This window comes from Lepidochelys kempii, chromosome 4 (assembly GCF_965140265.1).
Source record: "Lepidochelys kempii isolate rLepKem1 chromosome 4, rLepKem1.hap2, whole genome shotgun sequence".
Taxonomy (NCBI): domain Eukaryota; kingdom Metazoa; phylum Chordata; order Testudines; family Cheloniidae; genus Lepidochelys; species Lepidochelys kempii.
In genome coordinates, this window is record NC_133259.1 from 38,241,486 (window position 1) to 38,268,990 (window position 27,505).

A 27,505-nucleotide genomic window follows, 5' to 3' on the forward strand; every position below is an offset into this window, starting at 1 on the left:
GTATAGTCACTAATTATTCTGAAGACAATGCTTGAAATAAAAGTCAACTGGATTCTACACACTGGCTCAACAATGTAAAAATGTGGATTTTTTTTTTCAGTGAGGAAAACCCCACCAGACAATCACAATGTTATCACATTCTGCCATGGTCAAAGAGAGGAAACAACAAGCATCAGCCATTATGAAGGAAATCTACGGAAATGGTATAGAGCTAAAACCGGTTACTGTATGTCCTATGTTCCTTTCGCTCCTTCCTAACATTTCTTTTTAATCTTACAGTTTAACTCTCTTACAGCTCTTTCTCTGGGTATTCTGCCATAAATAATCTAGTGGGGGTATCATGCCGCCTATGGTAACTAATCCTTTTGTAGTTGTCTCTTTTCATTTGAAAGCTATTTTCAGATGAACAACTGTTGTGAAGGAATGAAGTAATCTAACAGCTGATGTACATTCTGCTTGGATAGCCTTTCAGAATATTATTTGGGGCTAATATCATGACTGGATTCCATTTTGCAAGACTATTCATATACAAAACATGATTATCTGTCTATATCTTTTTTCCTGTTTTCCATTTCTTTTAATATGCATGATCAAAAATATTTGTATCAATATTCTCCTTCTCCTCAAAGCTAGCTATTGGGATTAATAAACCTTATTAGCTCTTGTCGTTTCTCTCCAATACATAGTCACTGGCTGATCTTTTAAGCAGCAATTCAACTTTTCTGTTGCCATTTTGAGGGAAATGGAAACAGCTATGAAAATCTTAGCTTGATTTTCAAAAGCGGGTGCTTAACGTGAGACTTTCAAAAGTGCTTCGTGATTTAGGAGCACATGTCCCCTTGACTTTCACTGGGACTGTACTCCTAACTCAGATGTTTTTGAAAATTCCACCCATAGAACCTTATTTAGGTGCTTTAATAAGTTGCCTAATTTTCAAAAGTGCTGAGCATCTAGCAGTCCCCCTTGAAATCTGTGGAAGTTAAAACTCAACACTTTTGAAAATCAGGCCATTGGTTTAGGTGCCTAACTATAAATTAAGGACCTAACTTTAAATCTACTTATGAAACTCTTGGATTTATTCTCCTGCTCACATGTATTGTGATAACTTAGATAACTTACTGACAAATAACCCACTTAGATAACTAACTGACAAATTTGATTCCAAGGAAAGTAGGATCAGGCCCTTTGTATATGTATAAAAAAGAATCTGCCCGTGTAAGTGCCTGCCCATTCCTTTCACATTTTGTTGTAAATATACCTGTTAGATATTTTTTAAATGCAGTTATATTAAACCATTTAATATCTGAGAGACATTTTTAATATTTTTGTAGATGCCATGTCTGGATCCCATATCTTTGTATTTAAAGACTATGTAAAACAAGCTGTACTGAAGCCAACTAAGGATTATTTAGATGTTCCACATATGATATAATTGTCTCTGAAGTATCTTATTATTAGGTAACTCATTTGTTAAAGCTGATTACAGTGATCAGTTAAATCATCCAATGGGTCATTTAGGCATTTGCTGTGGGCCACATCCAGTTTTAATTCAAAATTAGTTAATGGGTCAAATTTTTAAATGTAGAGGCTTAAGATCCATGCTCAAAAATATGTGCCTACCTTTACATGTACAGTTCTTGCAATTATGAGTACAGATGAGAACTTTATGCATGCAAAGGCATGTGTAAATATCCACTTTGCAATTGTAGTCAAGGTAACTGCAACACTCAATTTACAATTGCTCACATTTTCACACACACAATTGGACCTCTCTTTTAAAAAACTGACTCTAGATTAGGCATAGGGAACTGGTATGAGAAACAACCCAAGCCTTCACCTGATCCTGGACTGAATTGATTCCATATCTGGATTAAGAAAAAGTCGTTGGAATTGGGAAGTAGGACCCATGACAGGAGAAGGCCTGAATGGGACAGAGACAAAGTAGCAGGCAGCAGTGCAGCTCAAAACACAGCTGACTGGTGCTGATGATTACCTGATTGCAAGTGCAAGTGAAAGTGGAAGATCAAGGATTTAGGAGTGGGAGAAAAACTGATTCATATTGGAGCCTCAATGCGGTCTTGCATAGCATGATGTTACTTCATATCTTGTCGTGAAGCTTATAAACACCCACAGAGACTAAGGCCTTGTCCACACTGGCAAGTTTCTGTGCAGTAAAGCAGCTTTCTGCGCTGTAACTTCCGAGGTGTACACACTGCCAAGCCATTTAGTGCGCAGAAACTGCACAGTAGCAGCACTGTAAAAAAACCACCCCAACGAGAGGCGTACAGCTTTCTGTGCCAGGGCTACAGCGCCATGATGCCAGTGTAGACACCCTAGTAGATTACAGCGCTGTGATTGTCCTCCGAGCGGTGTCCCACAATACCTGTTCTCACCTCTCTGGTCATTGGTTTGAACTCTACTGCCTTGCCCTCAGATGACCAACTGTGAGCCCCACCCCTTAAATTCCTTGGGAATTTTGAAAGTCCCCTTCCTGTTTGCTCAGGGACGCGTGCAGTGGTCTCAGCGCATCTTTCTAGGTGGCCATGCCTGCTCCACACACCAGGCAATCCCCCCGCTTGGAGCAATGCCGAGCTGCTGAACCTCATCAGCATTTGGGGAGAGGAGGCTGTCCAGTCCCAGCTGAGTTCCAGCCGTTGGAATTATATGTATGGACTGATATCATGATGAATGACAGAAAGGGGCCATGACCGGGACACACTGCAGTGTAGGGTCAAAGCGAAGGAGCTGCGGAACGCCTACCACAAGGTGCGGGAGGCAAACTGCTGCTCCAGTGCTGCCCCCACGAGCTACCAGTTCTACAAAGACCTGGACGTGATACTCGGTGGTGACTCCACCTCCACTGCGAAGGCCACTGTGGATACTTCGATGGCTCGCATGCCAGTCGAGAATGGACCGAGGACGTAAAGGGGGAGGGGGACCCAGACGCAGAGGATGACTCAGAGGTCAGAGATACATGCAGCCAGGAGATCTTCTCAACCCCAGAGGAGGCTAATCAGTCACAGGGGTCGGAGCTTGGTGAAGCGCAAACAGGAGAGGAGGCCCCTGGTATGTGGCTTTGATTTTGGGAATTGCTAAAGTGAGTTGTTGGGGGCAAGAGGGTTGCAGAAAGCAGGCTTCTGTCTGTATGATGAGCATATCACCACATACCTAGTATGAGCGGTGGAACAGGGTGTTGATTGACTCCCTCACTTCATGGAATGTGCCTCAGAGATCTCCACGAAACTCTCATGGAGATACTGGGCAACCAACTGCTGCAGGTTCTTTGGCAGAGCTGCTTTGTTTCTTGCCCCATTAAGGGTAACTTTCCTGCACCATTCTGCCTTCACTGGGAGGGGCGGGGGACCATTGCTGCACACAGGCGAGCTGCATAAGGACCAGAGTGGAAGTCGAAGTCTTGGAGAAGACCCTCCCTTGATTCCCTGCTCACCCTTAGCAGTGAGATATCTTCCATAATGAACACAGCCTGTGGAAAGTGTGGGAATAGGAATGATTATCAGGCCTCCCCTACAGTACTGGCTCTCCCCAAGAGCCACGTGCTCAGTGTACAGTACAGTCCTGGAACACTGATTTCCCCTGCCCCTGAGGGCAACACCCATCCCTCTGCAATTTAGCCCTGCTGAAGAACAGTACCCACTGCACTCTACTCCAAAGGACAAGGTTGCATGTGATATCTGGACATACACAAATCTTTAACTGTCCCAGGAACTCACCCTCCTCCTGGGACCCTCTCTTCCCCCATCCCCTACAGTGCTGATCTGTTTTGTTTGTCACTCTCCTCTAGTTGTTGTTATTTAATAAAATAATTGTTTTGGTTTGAAAGCAATCTTTATTCCATTAACTGAAAGCAAACAGAGCCCTGCAAAGCAACAGGCAATTTTCTTAAACCTTCACAGTGCATCGGCTACACCAATCACAATCACCTCCTAGCATTACAAGCACTGCACTCCTGAGCATAGCAACAAATATTAGTGGCTTTCAGCTTCAAATTGCTGCCTCAAGGCATCCCTGATCCTTATGGCCCTGCGCTGCACCCCTCTAATAGCCCTGGTCTCTGGTTGTTCAAATTCAGCCTCCAGGTGCTGAGCCTCAGCAGTCCAGCCCTAAGTGAAGCTTTCATCCTTCTCTTCACAAATATTACAGAGCGTACAGCACATGGCTATGAGTACAGGAATATTGTCATCGGCCAGGTCCAGCCTTCCATATAGGCAATGCCAGCGGGCCTTTAAAGGGCCAAAAGCACACTCAACAGTCATTCTGCACTTGCTCAGCCTGTTGTTGAACTGCTCCTTGCTGCTGTCAAGGTTCCCATAAGCCATGACATTAAGGGATAGACAGGGTCTCCCAGAATCAGAATGGGCATTTCGACTTCCGCTATGGTGATCTTCTGGTCCGGGAAGAAAGCCCCAGCTTGCAGCTTCCTGAACAGGCCAGTATTCCAAAAGATGCGTGTGACATGCACCTTTCCGGACCAGCCTGTGTTAATGTCTGTGAAACGCTCACGGTGATCTACAAGCGCCTAGAGAAATAGCCCTTCCAATTAACGTACTCGGTGGCTAGGTGATCTGGTGCCAGAATTGGAATATGAGTGCCATCTATCACCCCTCCCCATTTAGGGAAGCCCTTTTGTGCAAAGCCATCCACAGTGTCACTCATGTTGCCCAGAGTCATGTCTTTTGGAGCAGAATGCGATTAATGGCCCTGTACACTTCCGTCAACATGAGTCCAATGGTCGACTTTCCCACTCCAAACTGGTTAGCGACCGATTGGTAGCAGTCTGGAGTAGCCAGCTTCCACAGTGCACTCAACACGTGCTTCTTCAATGACAGGGCAGCTCTCATTCTCGTGTCCTTGCGTCGCAGGGCTGGGGCGAACTCATCACATGGTCCCATGAACATGGCTTTCCTCATCTGAAAGTTCTGCAGCCACTGCTCATCATCCCAGATGTGCATGATGATGTGATCTCACCACTCAGTGCTTGTTTCCCAAGCCCAAAAATGGCATTCCAGTGTGGTCAACGCCTCCGTGAATGCCACAAGCAATCTCATGTCGTAGCTACTACATATGACAAGATCAATGTCAAACTGCTCTTGCCTTTGTAGTTTAAGGAATAACTCCACTGCCACCTGTGATGTGTTAGTGAGAGCAAGCAGCATATTTGTCAACACTGCAGGATCCATTCCTGCAGACCGAAGAGGCAGAGCATGCAGTACACAAACCATTGAAAGATGGGGCCAAATGTGGACTAAGCACAGGGATTGCTTGGATTTGAAGCAATGCATCATGGGGCACTGGGACAGGACCCAAGATGCCCTGTGACCCCCTCCGCCTTCCCACAACTCTTAGCGGCAAAAGAGGAAGAGATGCTCTGAGGGATAGCTGCCCAGAGTGCACCGCTCCGAATACCGATGCAAGTGCTGCAAGTGTGAACACACTATTGCACAAGCAGCAGAGAGTATGAACACACAACAGTGGTTTCCCTTCAGCACTCTCTGAGCGGTGATGTAATTGCTGGTGATGTAACTCTGCCAGTGTAGACATACCCTAGTTCAATTATTAAAATAATGAGCATGGGTAACTGTAAATGACGAAGTCGGAGAAGATGCTTAACAATATTATTTTTACTGGATGATCTAATTATGGCCACATGTGAAAAAGGCTACTTTCCAAACCCTGGCAGTAAGAAATGAATAACAAAATAGTTTGCTAAGCATTGAAGTTATCATGGTGTAAAGAGTAAGCAAGGGCTTTAAAATTGAGGACACCAAATGGCAAGAGTTCTTCAAATCAGTGTCAGCATACTCAGTGCCACTAGTATCCCAACTTCCAGAACTTCTCCATAAGACTGACCAATGAAGGTTATGCCATACAGGGTTCTCTGCCCGCAGTTTTACTCAGGGATTTCCTCCCCCTGCCCCAATACCCCGCCCACCCCAGTTTTGTGAACTAGTTACAAAAAAATCATGTTTTAGTGATTGTTTGGAAATCTGAACTGAAATTGAAACATGAATACACACTTTAAAAGCATATACATGTATGATAAAATATGTGTATCTGAAAGTATAATAGCTTTGAAAAGTATAAACATAGACTATCTTCCTTATACAGCTGTTGTTTTTTATGACAATGTCAGTGCATTCATTTTGGTGATGTTGGCCAACCTAATAGTTTCAAATTATGATTTGTAAATGAGCTCTCCCTGACAGCTAGTGATGACCTAGGGGCTGGGGGGAAAGGCCTCACGACCAGATTTTATTTACATTCACACCTAATCTACCTAGGTATTCAGCAAACAGAGCTGCGTTGCCCAAGAGATAGATTTTGGCTGGGGTTGGGTTACAAATCACTTGAATGCGCGGGGAAGGGGGGAATGAAATGTTGTTGTTATTATTGTATGAGTAAAGGGCAGTAGAACTGTACTTAGCCTGGGCTGATTGAGGGCATCAAGAGAGAAGGTGGGGACAGGAGTTTTGCTTGATGGTCTGCCTGAGTCACAAGTACTATTTGACCTGCCCCTCTCCATTGTTTAAAGACAGAGCTGATTAGGTTCCATAGATAGTCTTTTGTTTTGTTAAGTGACCACTACAGCTGAAATCAGGTCTAAGTGCTTAGACCTGCTGTGGGACAGTGTTTCTGTGGAAGAGATGGCCCAGGCTGCACTAGCAGCGAGGTTCCCCCACTGAGAGCTCAGCTGAAATCACTGAGAGCTGGGTGGAACCTCAAGAGACCAACTTGCAGAGGTCACAGTGGCAGGTGGCAGCAGAAGGTGACGGCGCAGGGCCATTGGCAACAGAGCAATGGAGTGAACGGTGGCACAATGAATAACAGTGGCCAGAGTGAACAGTGAGCAGCTGGAGGAATGAGCAAGGTGCCTTCTTTCCCCCAACCTGGGAGGTGAACTCATGAGAGAGAACCTCTGAACTCTGAGTCTCCACTGACCAAGGACAACACCGGTGAGTGTTAATGAGGCTGTTAAGAATGCTGGAGACACAACACAGTTCAGGAGAACAAACATGGCTGTGGCATCATACTTGCTATTTAAGCAAGAGATACCACACACTACAAAATGGAGGCCAATGTTAAGTGGATTGTCACTTGTTCATCCTGAAGTTGAACACTGGTTCTGGACAAGACCAGCAAATGTTCACTATCTTTCTGCAAGAAACTCAACTGACTGGCTAGAGGTATGTGGTGCAACAGTGAAAGACTCAACAGTTGAAAAAGTGAAGAACTCTCTCACCACAAAAAAATTTGCATACATGGCTGATGAATGCAACAATGCAAATGGGCATCAAGTATTAAGTCATTGTGTACGTTATCTTCATGTCAGTGGTAGGGCAATAGATGCATTTCTAGATGTTCAAGTTGTAGAAGACACATCGGCTGCAGCTGTGACAACCCACATCTTAGAGGAGTTAAATGCTGGTCAATTGGACCCCAAACAGATGGCTGCTTGTGCATTTGATGGAGCTGCAAACTTCTCTAGAAGACACGGTGAAGTACAAGCTTTGCTCAGAGAAAAGTGTAACACTAATCTCTCCTATACACACTGCAGAGGCCATCTACTCCAACTAGTGCTAGTACGAGCTGCAGACTCTTCAAAAGACATTAAAAAAGCTATAAATTTAGTGTCTTCATTATATTCTTTTTTCAGCAAGTGTCCAAAAAGACTGAATATCTTGGAAAATATAGAAGATACACTAGGACTGAAGTTCAAATTAGTCCAACCTGGGAAAACCCTCTGGCTTTCTCATGAGCGATCCTTGGCTGTTGTCTTAAAATTACTCCAGCCATTATTACTGGCTTTGGAAAGTATCTACCAAGATGGGATGGATCTAAGTAGTGAGGCTGGTGCATTACTTTTGCTACTACATTCAGAGAAAACTATTGCCATTCTCTCCCTTGTAAGTCTATTTTTGAAACCACTTGGGTCATTAAACAATGTCATCCAGGCATCTGCTACAACAGTAGTAGATCTTTGTCCAGCAATAGAAGCTACATTTGGATCAATCAGAGAGCTACCCATTGAAAAAGTACTGGAAGAAGCAAAGACTTTAGTCCAGAAGTTTGAGTAATGAAGGCATTTATATTGAATCCTTAAGTGAAGAGGACAAGAAGTGTTTGTTAAGACAACTGAAAAAGTACACAGATTTGATTCTTAAAAATCTACAACAGTGACTGATAGATTCTACTCAACCTCTACATAGCTTTTACACAGAGGTCCTATAAAACACCGACAGTTGAGTGGAGTGAGGCACTACCAGCAAAGGGGCTGCCATGTGCTCAGGGCAGAATAGGGAATCTGAACACACAGTGGAATATCATACGATGAATAAATGAAGATTTGACTTCAACTTCTTTTTTTTATCATCACTAGTGGCTTGACCCAATCTTTGTGCTATGTTTCCTGGGATGAAAGAAGTAGGAATTCATCTCTTGTTACTCCCAGTCACAACAGCTACAGTTGAGCATTCTTTTGCCTCATTGAATAGAATTTTGTGTTCTGAAAGAAGTTGCCTTCTGCCTGATCATGTGAATGATCTAATGAGAATACCAATTAAAGGAATGGAAGTACCAGACACACGGGAAGCCACCAAAGATGAACGCATTGCATTCATCTTGTTCATTAACAGAGTTGTGCAAAATTATAACAAGAAACCAATAAGGATGTAGATGTAGTGCTTCATAGAAGGCTTGAGTAGCCAACTTTAATTTTTGTGATGATTTTAAAACATGAGTTAAATCTAATTGAATGGTCATGAAACATTTTTCAGTTTTTACTATGGTGCCATAGAGCCACCTTCACACTCAGGGTCTCACCCCTCATCGGCCCTGACCCTCCTCCAGCTCCCTGTAAATTCAACCCCCCCCACACCCCCAATTTCAATTCCTGGGGAAAACCCTGGTTCTTACTCTTCCCCCTCCACCACCACCCATGCATGCATATTCATTATCAAAGTTCCCCAGAATTACAATGTAAAGCCAAGGAAGTGATCTTTTCCCCAAGCAGGGACCTAAGTAACACTGACAGCAGTAATTAGATTTCCAGCACTTGTTAATCTTTTGAAAAGAGTTGCTTGTAATTCTCCTATTGATGAGAACTGTTAATTGCAGTGTGGAAAAAAATAGATAATTATTCTGAAGGAATCATGTAAAAGTTGTTAGAAGTATATTTTAATTCATTGTTACATCTTTCATTTTCATAAACTGGACCTTTATTCTGAAATTCTCTAAATAAAACTATTAAGTAGTGGCTCCCAGCCAATTCAAACCTCTGTTACAGGAGGTAGCTAGCCTTAAAAAATCTAAAAAATGTGAATGAATCATTGAGACAAAAACTATTGCAAGCAATCAGAAATAGGAAGATATGTGTAAAATAGGCTGAGGAGTTCTTTCTCTGTCCAGTCCAGGATATATATTGATTTAGGCCGGGTCCAGGACTGAGGTCAAGGGGAGTTTTGACACTGACTTCAGTGAAAGTAGGATTTTACTGATCACTAAGAAATTATATTGTAAGATACCAAGGGTCTGATTTTCAGAAAAGCTGAGCACCTACACTTCTAACTGAAATCAACAGGAGCTGTGGGCGCTCATCACCTTTGTAGATCTGGCTCTCAGTGCAGAAGCTCATTCCAGGCTACAGTGTACTTCATAACTCCCCAAAAAAATGACTGAGTTCACTAATACAGCATGGAGCAGGAGGATGTTACTGGGGAACTGGGGTGCATTTCTTGTTGGACTACAGATATAGGGAATATAATAATAAGCATTATTTAGCAAAAAGCAGCATTTAAGGAAAGCAGAGAAGAATATTTCATAAGGCATATGCTTGTCTGTTGTGGTACAGAGTCAGATGGCCTAGACCTTGGAAAGAAAATCAGCATCCCCAGAGACATCATGGTGGAGGAACTATCAATACCCAGCAACAGAGGTGCAAGGCTATTTAAGATGCGTCAAAGGAGATCTGACAAGTACACCTATGAAAACTATCATTATTTAGCAAATAAACAAAGGAATGTGAGTATTTTGTATTACAAGTGTCTAAATACAATACAGTGAGACTGGTGTGGGGTTACCTATGATTTGCATGGTACTGACTGCAAGAATTATCCATAGCTTTAGGAAAAGATGTGAACTGAACCATGACCTGGAACAAGGCCAGTGTGAAGCTCAAAGTGAGCTGTATCATTTTGTGGTCTTCTAGACAAATCAAAAAAGGCTCAGATCTGGGTGCTGCTTTTAGGTCCCACAGAATGGGACAACAAGGTTCAAGGGCCTCAAGTTGAAAGTATTCACATCAAAATCTGACTCAGGTCAGTAGTGACCAAAAGTCATTACCATGTGACAGCTGATTTAGGAATGATGTAAGGATTACTTTGTTAATAACAGCTGAAGGCTTTGAAGATGCGAAGTTCTATATAAACAGCAAGTATTAATATTATTATTGTTATTATTACTATGAAAACTATGTTGGTGGTCTTATTCCAGTTCCTAGCCAGTAACATCACCTGTGCAATTGGCACTAATAGTCTTCCTTGCTGGCACTCTTAGCAAAGGAGTAAGGAATTAAATGGGCCATGGGGACAAAACTGCCCCTTGAGCTGGCCCCTAAGGAATAGGGTTGAGGCACATTGGCAGGGTAGTAGGAACTGCTGACTGGGAATCAGATGCTTCTATATTCTAATACTAGCTTTGACATTCATTCCTTCTGGGGTTGTCAGGGTTCCCTTCCCACTCTGAACTCTAGGGTACAGATGTGGGGACCCACATGAAAGACCCCCTAAGCTTATTTCTACCAGCTTAGGTTAAAAACTTCCCCAAGGCACAAATCTCTATTTGTCCTTGGACTGAGGTATGCTGCCACCACCAAGTGATTTAGACAAAGAATCGGGGAAAGGACCACTTGGAGTTCCTAGTCCCACAAAATATCCTCCCAAGCCTACACCCCTTTTCCTGGGGAGGCTTGAAAAATAAACAAGGTGAGCACAAACCGGACCCTTGGGTTTGTAGGACACTAAAAACCCAATCAGATTCTTAAAAAACAGAACTTTATTATAAAGGAAAAAAAAGTAAAAGAAGCACCTCTGTAAAATCAGGATGGAAGGTAATTTTACAGGACAATCAGATTCAAAACACAGAGTATTTCCTTCAAGGCCAAACTTTAAAGTTACAAAAAGAAAACCAGGAATACACCTTCCTCCCAGGACAGAGAAAATCACAAGCCAAAACAAAAATAGGCTAACACATTCCCTTGCTAGTACTTACTGATTCTAATGGAGCTGGATTGCTTGCTTCCTTGATCTGTGTCCGGCAAGCACACAGAACAGACAGACCAAATCCTTTCTCCCCCCCCGCCCAATCCCCCTCTCCATTTGAAAGTATCTTGTCCCCTTATTGGTCCTTTTGGTCAGGTGCCAGCCAGGTTACCTGAGCTTCTTAACCCTTCATAGGGAAAAGGATTTTGTGCCTCTGGCCAGGAGGGATTTTATAGTACTGTATACAGGAAGGTTGTTACCCTTCCCTTTCTATTTATGACAGGGGTAATACATGTAACCTCTCCACCTTGTTTTCTACATTTGTAGAAACAGTGATAATTACATTTATAGATTAAACTTCACAACACACATGAGAGCTAGGTGAATTAGTTAGGGCTAATTAATCTACAAGGTTCTGAGCATTTCAGTCCCAGTCTAGCAAAACAATAAAACACCGGCTTAACTGTAAGTGAGTGAGTAGCCCCACTGACTTCAGTGCTGGTTCAGGACCTTATTGAACTAAAGTCTGCATCTCAATTCCATGCATACTTCCCCACTGATTTCAGACATGAAAGCATGTGACTGAGGAGCACAATTTGTCCCAGCATCTTTAAACTGCTTTGAAGATGAAGAGAGCTGTATCGGTGTATATATAAGTATAATTATTATTAATTAACCTACAAAACTTTTATTGCTAAATAGCAATTCCCATCCCCCAACAGTTTTTAAAACTTACAAAGATATTTTAGATGGTGGTGCTAATGCTTTTGGGTCCAGTCCAATTGCTAGTGAATCAAGAATTCCATTGACTTCAATTGGAGTTGGATCAGATTCTTCATTTGGGGCAAGAAAAAGTGTGTGTGTGTGTGTATATGTGTGTGTGTATATGTGTGTGTGTGTGTGTATATATATATATATATATATATATATATATATAAATAAAGTATTGATGTGACGTAGTATAACATTTTTATTGGCATGAGCATGGGATGAGTAGCACATTACTCAGGAGTGGCAAAGCACCAAGTGTCAAGGAAAACTATATATTGCACCACAGCATCAGGTATTTTGCTCTGAGAAGCTATTTTAGCAACTCTTTTACAATTGTAAACATGGGGGGAGGGTGGGTACTATACTGAAGCCAGGTTGACTAAGTTACTATGAACTGGTCTTAGAGAAACAGAATTATTAGTACTAATAATTCATCAGAAAATAATGCCATAAAATAACAGTATCATCTGCTGGATTCCTGGACGCTTTTGGCCCAGTTCATGATGTGGAGCTTTGGGTAGCAGACTAGTAGAAGAGCCTTCCCTCTTCCCCGCTGCCCATACTAATCAGAATGCTGAGGGAGTCCATGGCAATCAGAGACTATAAGGTTATATTCATAAAAGGGGTTGAAATCCTCAATATCATGCCTGAACTCTCCAATATCTTGCCTTGTTACCTATTTAAGGAAGAAATCTTAGCTCTGTGATCTGTTATCGTTCAGAAGCCCCTGTCTTTTCAGCTCAATAAATGGACTTTGCCCAGAGTTGAGAATCTGTCCCAAAATCCTGTCATAGACAAAAAGATTTTATATCCACTTTTTTGTAATGAGTAGAAGGAAAACAGCTGGTGACTGACTGGAGCTTCCAGATTTTCATTCACTCAGTCGAAATTAAAAGAGGACCAGGACCAAGTTTTGATGTTTAGAAGTGCTGATTTTCAAAGATACTGAGTGCTCAGTACCCCTGAAAATCAGGCCATTTATTTAGGTCCTAAATGTAGATATAGGGTTGGATTTTCAAGGGCACTCAGCATTGGCCTAGCTGCTCCCACTAACACCATAAGAGCAAAGTTATCTGAAAGCTGAGCACTTTTAGAAATCCCACCCAAAAGTGTCCAACTTTAGGCATCCAAGTTTGAACATTTTGACCTTATGGTTTAATATTTATTTAAGCTGAAAAATCTGAGGGCTGGAGTAAGTTAGCATGGCTCCATTGAAATGAATGATTTACACTACCTGAGGATGTGGGCCTAAGATTTTGAAAGCCTGTGGACCAGATTCACCAGTACACTCTGGCTGATTTGCACTGCTCTGGTAATGCAAAGCAGCCATAAAACAGATTTAATTGGCCAGTTCCTGAGGAAATATGCTGCTGACAGCTCCTTCCCCGGCAGCTGCATGTTAACTCCTTATGCAACAGGCAATAGGAGCTATGCAGCCAAAGTTAAGTCTGATAATAGCACCATAACTCACATAGGATTTCTGCTGTCAGTTCCTTGTTCTGCTCCCTCTTTGGTATTCTCCACAATGCAAGCTGAGCTGCAGCCGTTCAGTATTCAAACAGACCCTGGGGAAAGGAGAGAATGATGCCTTTTTAGTTTCTACTGACCTCCCTTAAATGCCAGTTTGGTCAGCACTTGTGTGGCCTTGATCTACTCTGTGCCTTAAACTGGAGTGGATCATTTTGCCTGCTATGATTAAAATGATCTTTCCAATAAACCTTAAGAGCATTCTAAAATGTACTGACCTGATCAAAAACATTTCCTTTGTTTCAAGTTTAAAAAAAAAGTGTTTGTTTTTTTCTATCTTAAGGAAATCCTACTCCAACACACTCTATATTTAAGTTCCTTTTAGACTGTCTCTCATTGCTAAAAATAAGTTACTGACTGTTTTGTTTTTGTTTTTGTTTTTTTTTTACAAGCCTCTGATTCTGTATTTAAAGAAACAATGATTAAGGCTTTGGATGTTTCCTTAGAACTAATGACCGGATGGGAGGTGGGGATAACTCCAGCCTATCAAAAATCTCCAAGAGGTGGCCTGCACTAAGGTTGTTGTGACTACTGTAAAACAAGAAAAAACATTCCCACAAAGGTGTATAGACTTTTTGTGTGGCTGATGTGTTTTCAATTGGTATACAAAAAGCATCTATAGAGAATCAATGGCTTTTACATTAATCCACCAGATTGCTTGAATCTTAGAATAGGAAGGATGATCTAGGGCAGTATTTCTCATCCAGTGGGTTCGTGACCTGTGGGGAAGGGGAGGTGTCATAAAAGACAATCGGGGGACGGGAGTCCTAAGGCATTGAAATTTTTATTGCAATCTAAACCAAAGGAATCTTGCTCCCCCACTTCCCATACACACTTACCCTTCAAGGTCTAGTATTCTCTATTAGTCTCTTGAAACACAGACACACCTAAATTATTTTTGCTCTTACTTTTATAGTACATGTGGAGGGTTTCACAAACAGCTTTGTCTTTGAATAAGGGGTCACCAAAGTGAAAATGCTGAGATACACTGATCTAGTAGATAGGGTCCTGGACTAGGAGATGAGTTAAGTTCTCAGCTCAACACAGACTTCCTGTGTGACCCTGGGCAAGTCACTTACTGTATCCCCAACTCGGTTTTCCATCTGTAATATGAAGATAAGACTTCCATACTTCAGAGAGTCAATAACATCTCTTGATATGCACGTGCTATCCATGGTATTTGTTTCTATTCTAATGCAGCGTAGTGAACCTATGCAGAATGTTAAAATGGAAACTAGCAGTGCTGAAGCTGGCCAACAGCACGCACCAATGACACCTCCTAATACACCTGACCCACGGAGCCCACCAAATCCCGAAAACATTGCACCAGGTAAAGTACAAACTATTGTAATTTGTGCATGTACTGAGTACTCAGCTATTTCACAGCACAGAAAACAGTAGAGCATTTTGTTTACATGATCGTTAATGGGATATTTATAAGGGATCAGCAAATTGATTCAAATGAGGTTAGAAGTACTTTAAAGAATTTATATGAATCTTCATTTTAAATGCAAATCAGACTTGTTAACTTGCTTCAGTGTGGTTTATAAAAATCTTCATATACTTCTATTGTCTAGTTTCACACACAAGTGGAAATACATAGATAAGTTGGGAGAGGCTATTCTCATGATATCTGAGCTAATTAATGCCATGAAATACTAGAAATCCCTAGAAACAGGAGACATTTAGTCTAATTAAATTTTCAGCCTGATTTCCAGGCCAAAGTATATTTGATAAGTTTGAATAAACATCTGGGGCCAGATCATCAGACCCTAAATCTGCATAACCCCATTGATCTGATCCTACCAATCTTAATTGTCTATCTGCTCCAAAATTTTCAGCCATCTGAGCTTCAGCATCACTAATTGTATTACAGCTTCTAAATGTGAATCTAAAGTCACTGCAGGTTCTGATTCAGCCCTTTATGTAGGAATAGCCGAGAGGAGAATTTGTCTCTCTGGCTGCAGAGATATTTTTCTGTTTTAAAGACCTTGGTTGCAAGGATCCTGTTTTCTTTATTTAAAGCCCTGAGCTACATGGAAGTCTAAAGACTAGAGCTGGCCAAATAATTTGTGACAAATAATTTATTCAGTGAATGTAGCTCTTTCTCCTGGTTGTGAATTATCCATAAGCAGGCAGAGGTTTTTACAAAGTCATTCTTTGTTCAACATTATTCAGTGCATGCATGTTTTGTGTAGACTTTTTCCAGCCAATGTGAACGGGATCAATGCCACTCTATCAGTGATTGCTAAAAGTACTAAGAGCTTTAGTACACTGTGTATCCATAAGCCCAATACAATGTGAATGGGTGCAATTTCTGTTTCCAAAGTTGAGGTGCGATCTTTGAGCTCTTTGTCTGCAGAAATATTTGTCTGAACTCTAATTTTTTTCTGATTTGGAAACAAAACAGTGTTTTTTATGCTGAAATGGAGCAATAGTGTTAATGTAGAGAATTAGAAACCTAGTGAGGTAAAAAATTAGGAATAATTTTCCCTCTTCTTCCAACAAATAATTTTGGCTCAAATCTTAGGACAACCCCTTGCTGTTTTTAATACTCTCAACTATATACTAAGGGCTAGATTCTGCCACCCTTACTCTTGTCGTGTAGCACCAAATTATGGAAGTAATCCCACTAAAGTAAATTGAACTACTTGTGTAGTAAGGTACTGATCAACAGGAGTAAGCATGTCAGAATCTGTCCCTCACTGATGAGGGAGAGAATGGGTCTGATTCTTCACTTGCTTGCATGGTAGAAGACAATGGAGAACCAGGCATACAGGATGGATTTTCAAAAGTGCCTAAGGGATTAGAAGCACGTGTCCCACTGAAAGGCAATTGGACTTGTGCTCCTAACTCCTTTTAGTGCTTTTAAAAAGCCCACCCAAAAATTAGTCTACAGGCAGAACTGAATTATTTTAACTAAAGGTTTAATTTTAATCTCATTTAGCTAACCCAGTGCAAGAGGCTATGTGGACACTGGTACTTTGGTTTAAACCAGCTTAAATCAACAAGAAACAGGCTAAACCAAAATAAACCACGCTTAAACCTAAATAAGAGCATCTACAAAGCCTTTTGCACTGGTTTAACTAAAGTGATACAAATCCCCTATGTTTGCTTCCTACTTCTTTGTAGTCTTGGACAAGTAACTTAACACTCTCTGTTATTCAGCTTACCCTTCTGTTAAATGCTTATATAATAATTCTTAACTACTACATAGGACTGTAGTGAGAATTAAGGGTAATAAATATGTGTGATTGGCCCTTGAGATACTTGGGTGAAAAGTGCTATAAAATGAAATGTATGATTATAATTATTTATCCTTGATTTATTTCCATGAAGGATATTCTGGACCACTAAAGGAAATTCCTCCTGAGAGGTTCAACACTACTTCTGTGCCAAAATATTATCAGTCCCCCTGGATAGAAGCCATCAGCAATGACCCAGAGCTGTTGGAGGCTTTATACCCTAGACTGTTTAAGCCTGAAGCAAAGCCAGATCTGCCTGACTACAGGAGCTTTAACAGGTAATTTAGGAAGGAAGACGAATTTTACAGGACAGCAGAGATAGTTATGTGAAGTGGAATTTTTTTTTTAACCAAACTATAGGGAAAGAAACTGGTTCATAGGCACGCACACACACATGCGTGCATGCACATACACCAAAGACTTTAAAGGGGAAAGCACAATTAGTCTAAATCTAAAGAATGGATTCTAAAATAAGCTCTAGCATAAACAACACAAGAGGAAGGTCATAGTAAAAGACTAAGAAATAATTAAATAAAGAAGGAAAAGTAAGAGAAGAACACAATATCCAATGAAATGAGGAATTTGATGCATAGGTGCTAGAACTAGGGATGCTGGGGGGTGTTACCACACCCCCTGGCTTGAAGTGGTTTCCGTTATATACAGGGTTTACGGTTTGGTTCAATGGCTTTCAACACCCCGACTATACAAATTGTTCTAGCACGCCTGACTTGATGGAATAAATACGACACAGCAAGGGCATGATCCAAAGCTTATTTGATCTTTCCAATGACTTCAGTGGGCACTGGATCAGGCGCTAAGTGACCACTGTGCATAGAAGAGTTCTGGTTAGAGTTTGGTTCATAAGGACTATAATAGGAAATATCAATTTTTGTTTCTTTATGTTACAATCCATAGTCAACAGATTTGTATTTTAGGGTCTGATCCCTCAACTCTCACCTGCTGCCCTTAAAAGCCTGGAGAAGCTGAGAGCATTCAGCCCTCACAGGAGCTGTTCAATCACCTGAAGTATCAGACCCTCCATCATGTTTAACAGGCCATTGCAATCTCTGTTGACATTTTAAACTAAGAGATTTCAATTTTAAATCTGCAAAATATGGTCACAAAAACAAAAACTAGGCACTCAAAACAAGGTACTGAGTGTGGAGCCAGCAGGGAGCTGAAAGAGAAGTTATTTACACGGTAGCTGGCATACTGTGGTTTTCATTGGAACCTCGTGTTATGTTGACATTGGTTGGAACTTGGAACTATTTTGGGGGGCTTTAAAAAACATCTAGACTGTGCCTCCCACTTTTATTCATATTGTGCACAATATCTTCTTTTATTAAAATCACACTTTTTTTCTTAAATGGCTTCTGTTTAGCTCCCACTAAGCCAAACCAAAAAACCAGCCAAAAAATAAAAACAAACAAACAAACCCAGCTGTGTGGCAATCTGCTTCCATAGAAAATGAGAGATAGTGGGAATGTAGATCTGTAGGAAATTGTCAAGACCAACATCTACATTCAGGAGCATGGAGGTAAGCAAGTGGACCTAAATTATGGGGGTGAGGAGGGAAATACAACTATCACATCATGGCACTGCATAGCCTCCCCTAAATATGCCATGTTCCCCTCAGAAAATGATATGACAGATACTGATTGGAGAGCTCATGTGACCACAACTGCCACCATGGGAACAATAGCAGCACAGTTTAGCTATTATGGTTACTAGCACTACAGAAAACCTGACAGACACTTATAGATAGCAACTGAGTCAGATACATGCTGCCGTTGCTGGAAAAGGGAAGAACTAGGGGGCTGCACTGAAGCAGAATTGCTATAAACATGTGATCTGAGGTCTGGCTGATATCCAGTGCTGTCTTCTGTAGATTTTCAGCTTCTCAGGGAGATAAGATTTTGTCCACTGCACATTTCTCATCGCTACCAGTCTTATTTTTCCACAAGGATGATGTGGTGTAACTGCATCTTTTGGGGTACATATTCCTCTTTTGTGCATTTGTACATGGGAAGGGTCAATACTATCCCTGCTACCTGTTATAACAAATTGAAACCTGCCACTGAAATTCAGGTTTTGGTCTTATATTTGATCCAGAAAGTTTTAAACAGTGGAAATGGTAAATTCAAAATGCAAGGCAGAATGATGTAATCCTTCATATTTTAAATAAAAACATACCTTGTCCTATCTGGAAAAAAGCACCAAACTATGCCAGGCCTAGATTGACTGGTTGATGTGTATGATACCTTTATATTTATGATCTCTAGTCACTATTAGTGCAGAAAGTGTCTAGCTAATTGGTTTCTTTAATTACAATCCTGGGAACATGCAGTTGACAAAATATTTAATAGATGAATTGTGATGTCATAGTGACATCACTGTGTTAGCTAGTATCAGTCAGGGTTTCCAATCCCACTGTGTCACACCAGGAAGAACCACTTTCAGGATTTGGTAATGTACAGTGCAACCCATGTACAGTGCAACGCATAGGTACATTCACCATTAATCAGCAGAAGGAGTAGGATTGATGGCATGCCTGGCACGGAACTCCAAACATAGTGTTCAAATTGTTCTTAGTACATTCAGCTATATTTCTTAAAATGACATTCTTTGATTTTAGAGACCAAATTTAGGATCCTTTCAGATCTGCTTGTTCAAGCACCATTACTAATGAAATCAATGTGACTTCACCAGAAGTTTTTCCTGACTAAGAAGTGAGTTAGGTTTGTTGAATAAGACTCAGACATAGATGACTTTAAATCAGGACTATTTTAGAGGTGTACTGAAGCTAGAAAAGGATTCAGAACTTTTTTGTGCGGAAATGTATCATTTGCCCCTTCCAGCAATACAGGGCTCAATCGTGACCACACATCAATGGGAGTTTAATCATTGACTCTAATGGGAGTAGGATCAGATCTCAGGAATTAATACAGCTAATGGTCTGATTTGGGGTTAGGTTTACACAACAGGAGCCTGGCAGCACTGGTAAATCCACCAAGGAGGAGGTTGTGGCAGCAAAAAGCAGCTGAAGTCGCCTGCCTCCCTGCAAAGGGCTTACAGATCGTCAGTGCAATCTAAAATATTTGTGGTATGGAGTAGACTGCATAGTCAGGGTGACCAGAATACACTGGCTCAGAGAATACCTTGAGCAGACTCTGCTGGTAAGGAACCTGGGGAGCTCCTGGTGAAAATTAGAGGTACCCTACTCTAATGGACATGCAATAGGAAATGGCAAAACCACTTGCTTTCCTTTAGAGATGAGTGTCCCAGGGGGCACAAGGAAAATTAACTGGCACAAAGGTAAGAATGTCAGCCTGGAAGAATCTATCCAAGAATCAGTATGGAAAAGCCAGTGTGAATTCTTTTTGCTAATTAGTTTATAATAGGAAATTAATGTAATCCCTTCCTTCCACTCTCTTTCCAGTGGAGAAAAATGTCAAATAGAATTATAGGTGACAAATAAATAAAGCACTGCAGCATGCCTGCATCTGACAACAAACAGGTTTGACTGGTTCTTCCTCTCCAACTAGATCAGTCCTTGTTCAGGCCTCTCCCGTCCCAATCTATTGCTTCCAAAACACTAAGGAATCCAGTCCAGCTGGCTAATGCTTTGCTTTATTGATTTACAAACCCTGGATCCGATCCTACAAAATGCTAAGTGTCTCATGTCGAGTGCCCTCAACTTGCAAGAGGCAGGCACTGTCTTAGCGCAGTCTAGCAGGCCGTCCGTGTCCCAAAATTGCTTACAATCTAAATAGACAAGACAGACATAGGACAGGGGAAAGTGTATAACACACAAGCAGACAGCAGCAAACATTTTGTTAGTGCCATGATTTATATATTTTTTATGACTGGGTTTAGTTAGGAGGGAAACGGTTAAATTAAAAGGAAAGTACAGGGAGTGGGGACATTGAAGAGAAGGAGGCAAGGGGGAGAGGCATAGGGACTGGGAGAAGAAGGTAAGAGGGAATGAAGGTGAGGTGAAGAGACTGTGAGGGAGGGGAAGGAGAGGGTTGGAAGAAACAGCCAGTCAGCACATGCAAGAGAAAGTCCAGTGGAAACTGTAGAAAGGTCTCTAGAATGTCCAAAGTTTCCTGCTTTGGCTGCTTCTTCAGATTGTCCTACCCAATGGTGTCTCTGCATGGTTCCAATCCTCTTCAGTTTTTCCCCAAGACATCCTGGTGGGTGAGGCGATACCACTTGAGTTCTACTTTCTCCAGAGTGTGTGGGTGTGTCAGGGGCAGGTCTCTGCACAGCTCTTAGCAGAATGTTTAGGAAATGTTATTCACATTTTTTAAAGAACTCTAGGCAAATGAAGATGTTTTTTTTACTACTTTAATTATATAACTATAGCAGCTAAACCAGTATAGTTAAAAACTCTCTCTCTCAATCTGTTAACCTCCAAAAATTTCAGATAAAAATTCTCTCCTTTATAGGGACAATTTAATAATGATTTTAAAAATGAGGAAAAAAATAATGTGCACATATAGAGCCGGGGCTAAAAAATACACGTATGTGCCATGATGTTTTTAAATCATGCATCCACTTTTTAGGAATATGCAAAGTGAATATTAAACCACCCCCTAGACTTCCTGCTGCCACTACCTGGAACCATCATTCTTTCTCCTATATTGTGCAATGACTATTCAGAATTTAGGCACTGGTTTTGAGTTACAGACCATGAATCAGAGCTCAGATTATTTGCTTAGTTTCCAAACAGTGCAGGGTATTACAGCACCTTGTCGTCATCCAAGTTATTTCTCACAGGAAAATGTACTGATGCCATGAAGGACGAATTAACATTTATTAGCTGATTACTGCACTCTCTTTCATGCAGATCATCGTGTATTTCTGCATAGCACACAGGTATGTGTTAATGCATAACCCAGCGAGGCCAGCTTTTGTATAGCAGTTATTCTTTTTTTGTGAGTTCAAAAGATATTTAGTGGATTTTCATAAGACATACAAATTTGAATGTCAGGAGAATGGGTTGGGGGGGGGGGGAACCTGGATTTGTGCTGGAAATGGCCCAACTTGATTATCATACACATTGTAAGGAGAGTGATCACTTTAGATAAGCTATTACCAGCAGGAGAGTGGGGTGGAGGGAGAGAAAACCTTTTGTAGTGGTAAACACCCATTTTTTCATGCTCTGTGCATATAAAAAGATCTTCTGTACTTTCCACAGTATGCATCTGATGAAGTGAGCTGTAGCTCACGAAAGCTTATGCTCAAATAAATTGGTTAGTCTCTAAGGTGCCACAAGTACTCCTTTAAATTTGAATGTGTTATCTATTCCTATGTGGTCTACATATAGACAGAATTATAAAGGGAAACAATTATTTCATGATATAAAATACTATAATAATAATATTGAAACACAAACACAAAAATTAACATTGATTATCCTTTTAACTTACAAATCCATAAACATTAAAGATTACATGAACACTACCACGAGAATAGACATCTTAATTAGAGCAGCAATTAAAATGATCATTATTTTCCAATAACATGTAGGTCACTGCACTCACTCTGTGCTGATTATAAAGTAATTATTTTTAATCAGTAAGGTACAGTATAGAATTTGTCATGTGTAACCTGGAAGAAAATTTCCAGGCTCACTTAGACAGTCACTGTGTGTGTGTGTGAAGAACTCCCTTTGATTTCAAAGAGAATCTGGTGCGTTAAGCGGCTGCTGCTACAAAATCTGGTCCTTTATGTGTCAGAAGATGTAGCTTTGGAGCCTGATCCAAAAACCACCTTCCATTCCCATGGAGTGTGGGTGATCAGAACCTTTCATGAGGCACTTACCACCTTGCCAGGATCAATTTTTGGAACCAGAGTTGGCTCTTCTTGGGATGATGTGAAAATGAGGTAGAATCAGAAAAGGCTAAAATAGGAAAAAAACAAGTTAAAAATTACTTGGACAAATTAGATGTCTTCAAGTCACCAGGGCCTGATTAAATGCATCCCAGAATACTCAAGGAGCTGACTGAGGAGATATCAAAGTCATTATCGATTATCTTTGTAAAGTCATGGAAGACAGGAGAGATTCCAGAAGACTAGAAAAGGGCAAATATAGTGCCAATCTATAAAAAGGGGAATAAGGACAACCCAGGGAATTACAGACCAGTCAGCTTAACTTCTGCACCCAGAAAGATAATGGAGCAAATAATTAAGCAATCAATTTGCAAACATCTAGAAGATAATAAGGTGATAAATAACAGTCAGCATGGATTTGTCAAAAATAAATCATGTCAAACCAACCCGATAGCTTTCTTTGACAGGGTAACAGGCTTTGTGGATGGGGGGGAAAGTGGTAGACATGGTATATCTTGATTTTAGTAAAGCTTTTGATACGGTCTTGCATGACCTTCTCATAAACAAACTGGAGAAATGCAATGTAGATGGAGCTACTATAAGATGGGTGCAAAAACCGGTTGGAAAATCATTTCCAGAGACTAGTTATCAGTGGTTCACAGTCATGCTGGAAGGGCATAATGAGTGAGGTCCTGCAGGGATCAGTTCTCAGTCTAGTTCTGTTCAATATCTTCATCAATGATTTAGATAATGGCCCACAGAGTACAATTATAAAGTTTGCGGATGATACCAAGCTGGGAGGGGTTGCAAGTGCTTTGGAGGATAAGATTAAAATTCAAAATGATCTGGACAAACTGGAGAAATGGTCTGAAGTAAAAAAGGACAAATGCAAAGTACTCCATTTAGGAAGGAACAATCAGTTGCACACATATAAAATGGGGAAATGACTGCCTAGGAAGGAGTACTGTGGAAAGGGATCTAGGGATCAAAGTGGACCACAAGCTAAATATGAGTCAACAGTGTAATGCTGTTGCAAAAAAAGTGAACATCCTTCTGGGATTTATTAGCAGGAGTGTTGTAAGCAAGAACATGAAAAGTAATTCTTCCGCTCTACTCCACACTGATTAGACCTCAACTGGAGTATTGTGTCCCATTCTGGGTGTCATATTTCAGGAAGGATGCGGACAAATTGGAAAAAGTCCAGAGAAGAGCAACAAAAATGATTAAAGGTCTAGAAAACATGACCTCTGAGGAAAGATTGAAAAAACCGGGTTTGTTTAGTCTGGAAAAGAGAAGACTGAGGGGACATGATAACAGTTTTCAAGTACATAAAAGGTTGATACAAGGAGGAGGGAGAAAAATTGTTCTTCTCAACCTCTGAGGATATGGAATGGGCTTACATTGCAGCAAGGGAGGTTTAGGTTGGACATTAGGAAAAATTTCCTAACTGTCAGGGTGGTTAAGCATTGGAATAAATTGCCTAGGGAGGTTGTGGAATCTCCATCATTGGAGATTTTTAAGAGCAGGTTAGACAAACACCTGTCAGGACTGGTCTAGATAATACTAAGTCCTGCCACGAGTGCAGGGGACTGGACTAGATGACTTCTCAAGGTCCCTTCCAGTTCTAGGATTCTATGTACCGAACTGCAAAATTTTAGTGAGCAATCTCTATGCACCACATAAAGCAGTCTGGTCTATAGTAGATACTTCCCTATGATTTTTTTTGTTGAATCTTGGAGTTTGCTCATCTGGCAGTGGGTATTGTTTTACCATGTATAGCCTGCTAACATTCCAGTAACATCTTCAATTGTTCTCTTTTGGTTCCTGCTGGTGTTCAATTATTTGTTTTGGTCTGCACTGGAGGACCAGTAGCCCCAGGAACTCTAGACCAATGGATCTATTACTCTGTATCAAACCCAGAAAACCAAGTGGGCCAACTGAAAGGTCTCCGTTTTCAGCTGGAATTCACTTGGCTGTGCCACTACTTATATGGTTTTCTGGCAACCAAGAATCAAGGTCCAGTTAACAAATTGCTTCTTTACTAGCCATAATCTAGATATATCCCAGGAAAACTATTTGATTGACCAACAGGTATGGCCACATTTGGTACAATTTATTTCTGTTTGGTCAGGTTTGTTTACACATGGGGTTCTGGAACAGCTAAGAGAAAACTCTCAGCCCAGGAGTCTGCAAGTACAAAAGAAATCACAAATTGTATGTGGAAATATTGTTTTAAAATATTTGCAAATTCATTTAACTGTATATGCTTGCTAAGTGTTTCTTATCTTTTGATTTGTTAAGCTAATCACTTCAGGAACATTTACCGGTACCTTTAAATAATATTAAAAATACTGGCAGCAGATAATGGGCTAGATTCGGCCTGGGTTTCTGCAAGCCTCTACCAAAGAAAAAACCCCAGGCGGGGCCCTTGAGGCATAAAGTCTTCTTCAGAGAGTAGGTTTCAATTACAACATTGTTTTTCACCAATTTAACTAAGCCAGTTTCTAAACCAATTTAGCTAAATCAATACAACAACACTTGTGAGCAGATATGGTCGTACATTGTCAATCCACTGACTTCAACTTCATTACTTCTGAATTATAGCGGTGTTAGATCAGAATCAGGCCCTTACTTCTTTAATTCACCTTCTTGAGGTCTGTAGTGCACAAGACAGTAGAACCTGGTCCTTAATATGTCTAGAAGACAATATGTTCTGACTCTCAAAATAGGAGGGGAAGAGGCTGGAGCATATACCAGAGCCATTGGCCATTATCTTTGAAAACTCGTGGCGAACGGGGGAAGTCCCAGATGACTGGGAAAAGGCTAATGTAGTGCCAATCTTTAAAAAAGGGAAGGAGGAGGATCCTGGGAACTACAGGCCAGTCAGCCTCACCTCAGTCCCCGGAAAAATCATGGAGCAGGTCCTCAAAGAATCAATCCTGAAGCACTTACATGAGAGGAAAGTGATCAGGAACAGTCAGCATGGATTCACCAAGGGAAGGTCATGCCTGACTAATCTAATTGCCTTCTATGATGAGATTACTGGTTCTGTGGATGAAGGGAAAGCAGTGGATGTATTGTTTCTTGACTTTAGCAAAGCTTTTGACATGGTCTCCCACAGTATTCTTGTCAGCAAGTTAAAGAAGTATGGGATGGATGAATGCACTATAAGGTGGGTAGAAAGTTGGCTAGATTGTCGGGCTCAACAGGTAGTGATCAATGGCTCCATGTCTAGCTAGCAGCCAGTGTCAAGTGGAGTGCTCCAGGGGTCGGTCCTGGGGCCGGTTTTATTCAAAATCTTCATAAATGATCTGGAGGATGGCGTGGATTGCACTCTCAGCAAATTTGCGGATGATACTAAACTAGGAGGAGTGGTAGATATGCTGGAGGGCAGGGATAGGATACAGAGGGACCTAGACAAATTGGAGGATTGGGCCAAAAGAAATCTGATGAGGTTCAATAAGGATAAGTGCAGGGTCCTGCACTTAGGACGGAAGAACCCAATGCACCGCTACAGACTAGGGACTGAATGGCTAGGCAGCAGTTCTGCAGAAAAGGACCTAGGGGTGACAGTGGACGAGAAGCTGGATATGAGTCAGCAGTGTGCCCTTGTTGCCAAGAAGGCCAATGGCATTTTGGGATGTATAAGTAGGGGCATAGCGAGCAGATCGAAGGACGTGATCGTTCCCCTCTATTCGACATTGGTGAGGCCTCAGCTGGAGTACTGTGTCCAGTTTTGGGCCCCACACTACAAGAAGGATGTGGATAAATTGGAGAGAGTCCAGCGAAGGGCAACAAAAATGATTAGGGGTCTGGAACACATGACTTCTGAGGAGAGGCTGAGGGAACTGGGATTGTTTAGTCTGCAGAAGAGAAGAATGAGGGGGGATTTGATAGCTGCTTTCAGCTACCTGAGAGGTGGTTCCAGAGAGGATGGTTCTAGACTATTCTCAGTGGTAGAAGAGGACAGAACGAGGAGTAATGGTCTCAAGTTGCAGTGGGGGAGGTTTAGGTTGGATATTAGGAAAACCTTTTTCACTAGGAGGGTGGTGAAACACTGGAATGCGTTACCTAGGGAGGTGGTAGAATCTCCTTCCTTAGAAGTTTTTAAGGTCAGGCTTGACAAAGCCCTGGCTGGGATGATTTAATTGGGGATTGGTCCTGCTTTGAGCAGGGGGTTGGACTAGATGACCTCCTGAGGTCCCTTCCAACCCTGATATTCTATGATTCTATCATTCACAAAATACCTTCAGTGACTAAATCAGCAATCATCAGGCACTCACTTTGTTACCCAATATTTGGATGGAAAAATGATTGAACAATTGGTTGTAACTATGAGAGAGGCCGAGAATAAAAACATGTATGTAAAAGGGAACAAAAAAGAGGGGCATTGAAGAGAATTTGCCAGAAAAATAATCAACATATGGCTTTTCCAAAAGTTTTTCAAGAGATCTCAGAAAGCTAGGAATCATATTACTGTACTGAAAAAATGTCATAACAAATCAAAACAAATCAAAACAAAAAACAGATTATTCTTTTTCAGCTCTTGGGGCAAAAGAAAAATGGGTATTGTTAAAATCACATTTCACTTTTATTTTTCCCTCCCACCATCTTTACAGAGTTGCCACTCCATTTGGTGGTTTTGAGAGAGCATCAAAGCTGGTTAAATTCAAGGTACCAGATTTTAATCTACTGCTGCTAAATGATCCCAGGTTCATGATCCTCGCTAACCCTCTTTCTACCAGGAGGTCCTTCAACAGGACTCCTAAGGGATGGACGTCTGAGAATATTCCCATAGTGTTCATCCAGCCTTCGGATTCCAACACTGTTCCAGAAACGGATGACCTGTAA

The 27,505-nt window shown here is 41.3% G+C and overlaps 1 protein-coding gene across 1 annotated transcript; it reads left to right on the forward strand.

The window, feature by feature from the left end:
- The first annotated feature begins 127 nt into the window (after positions 1 to 127).
- On the forward strand, positions 128 to 27,505 carry MYOZ2 (myozenin 2). Its single transcript, XM_073340998.1, has 5 exons — positions 128 to 203; positions 9,866 to 10,035; positions 14,772 to 14,901; positions 16,911 to 17,094; positions 27,274 to 27,505. The coding sequence occupies exons 1-5, from the start codon at positions 128 to 130 to the stop codon at positions 27,503 to 27,505; spliced, it is 792 nt and encodes a 263-aa protein (XP_073197099.1).

What these genes read in the sequence shown, in the direction of transcription:
- MYOZ2 (XM_073340998.1), top strand. Translation starts at nt 128, where the DNA reads ATGTTATCACATTCTGCCATGGTCAAAGAGAGGAAACAACAAGCATCA. An exon ending in TCCCGAAAACATTGCACCAG is followed by an intron (nt 14,902 to 16,910) that starts GTAAAGTACAAA and finishes ATTTCCATGAAG; the next exon opens with GATATTCTGGACCACTAAAG. An exon ending in GACTACAGGAGCTTTAACAG is followed by an intron (nt 17,095 to 27,273) that starts GTAATTTAGGAA and finishes CCATCTTTACAG; the next exon opens with AGTTGCCACTCCATTTGGTG.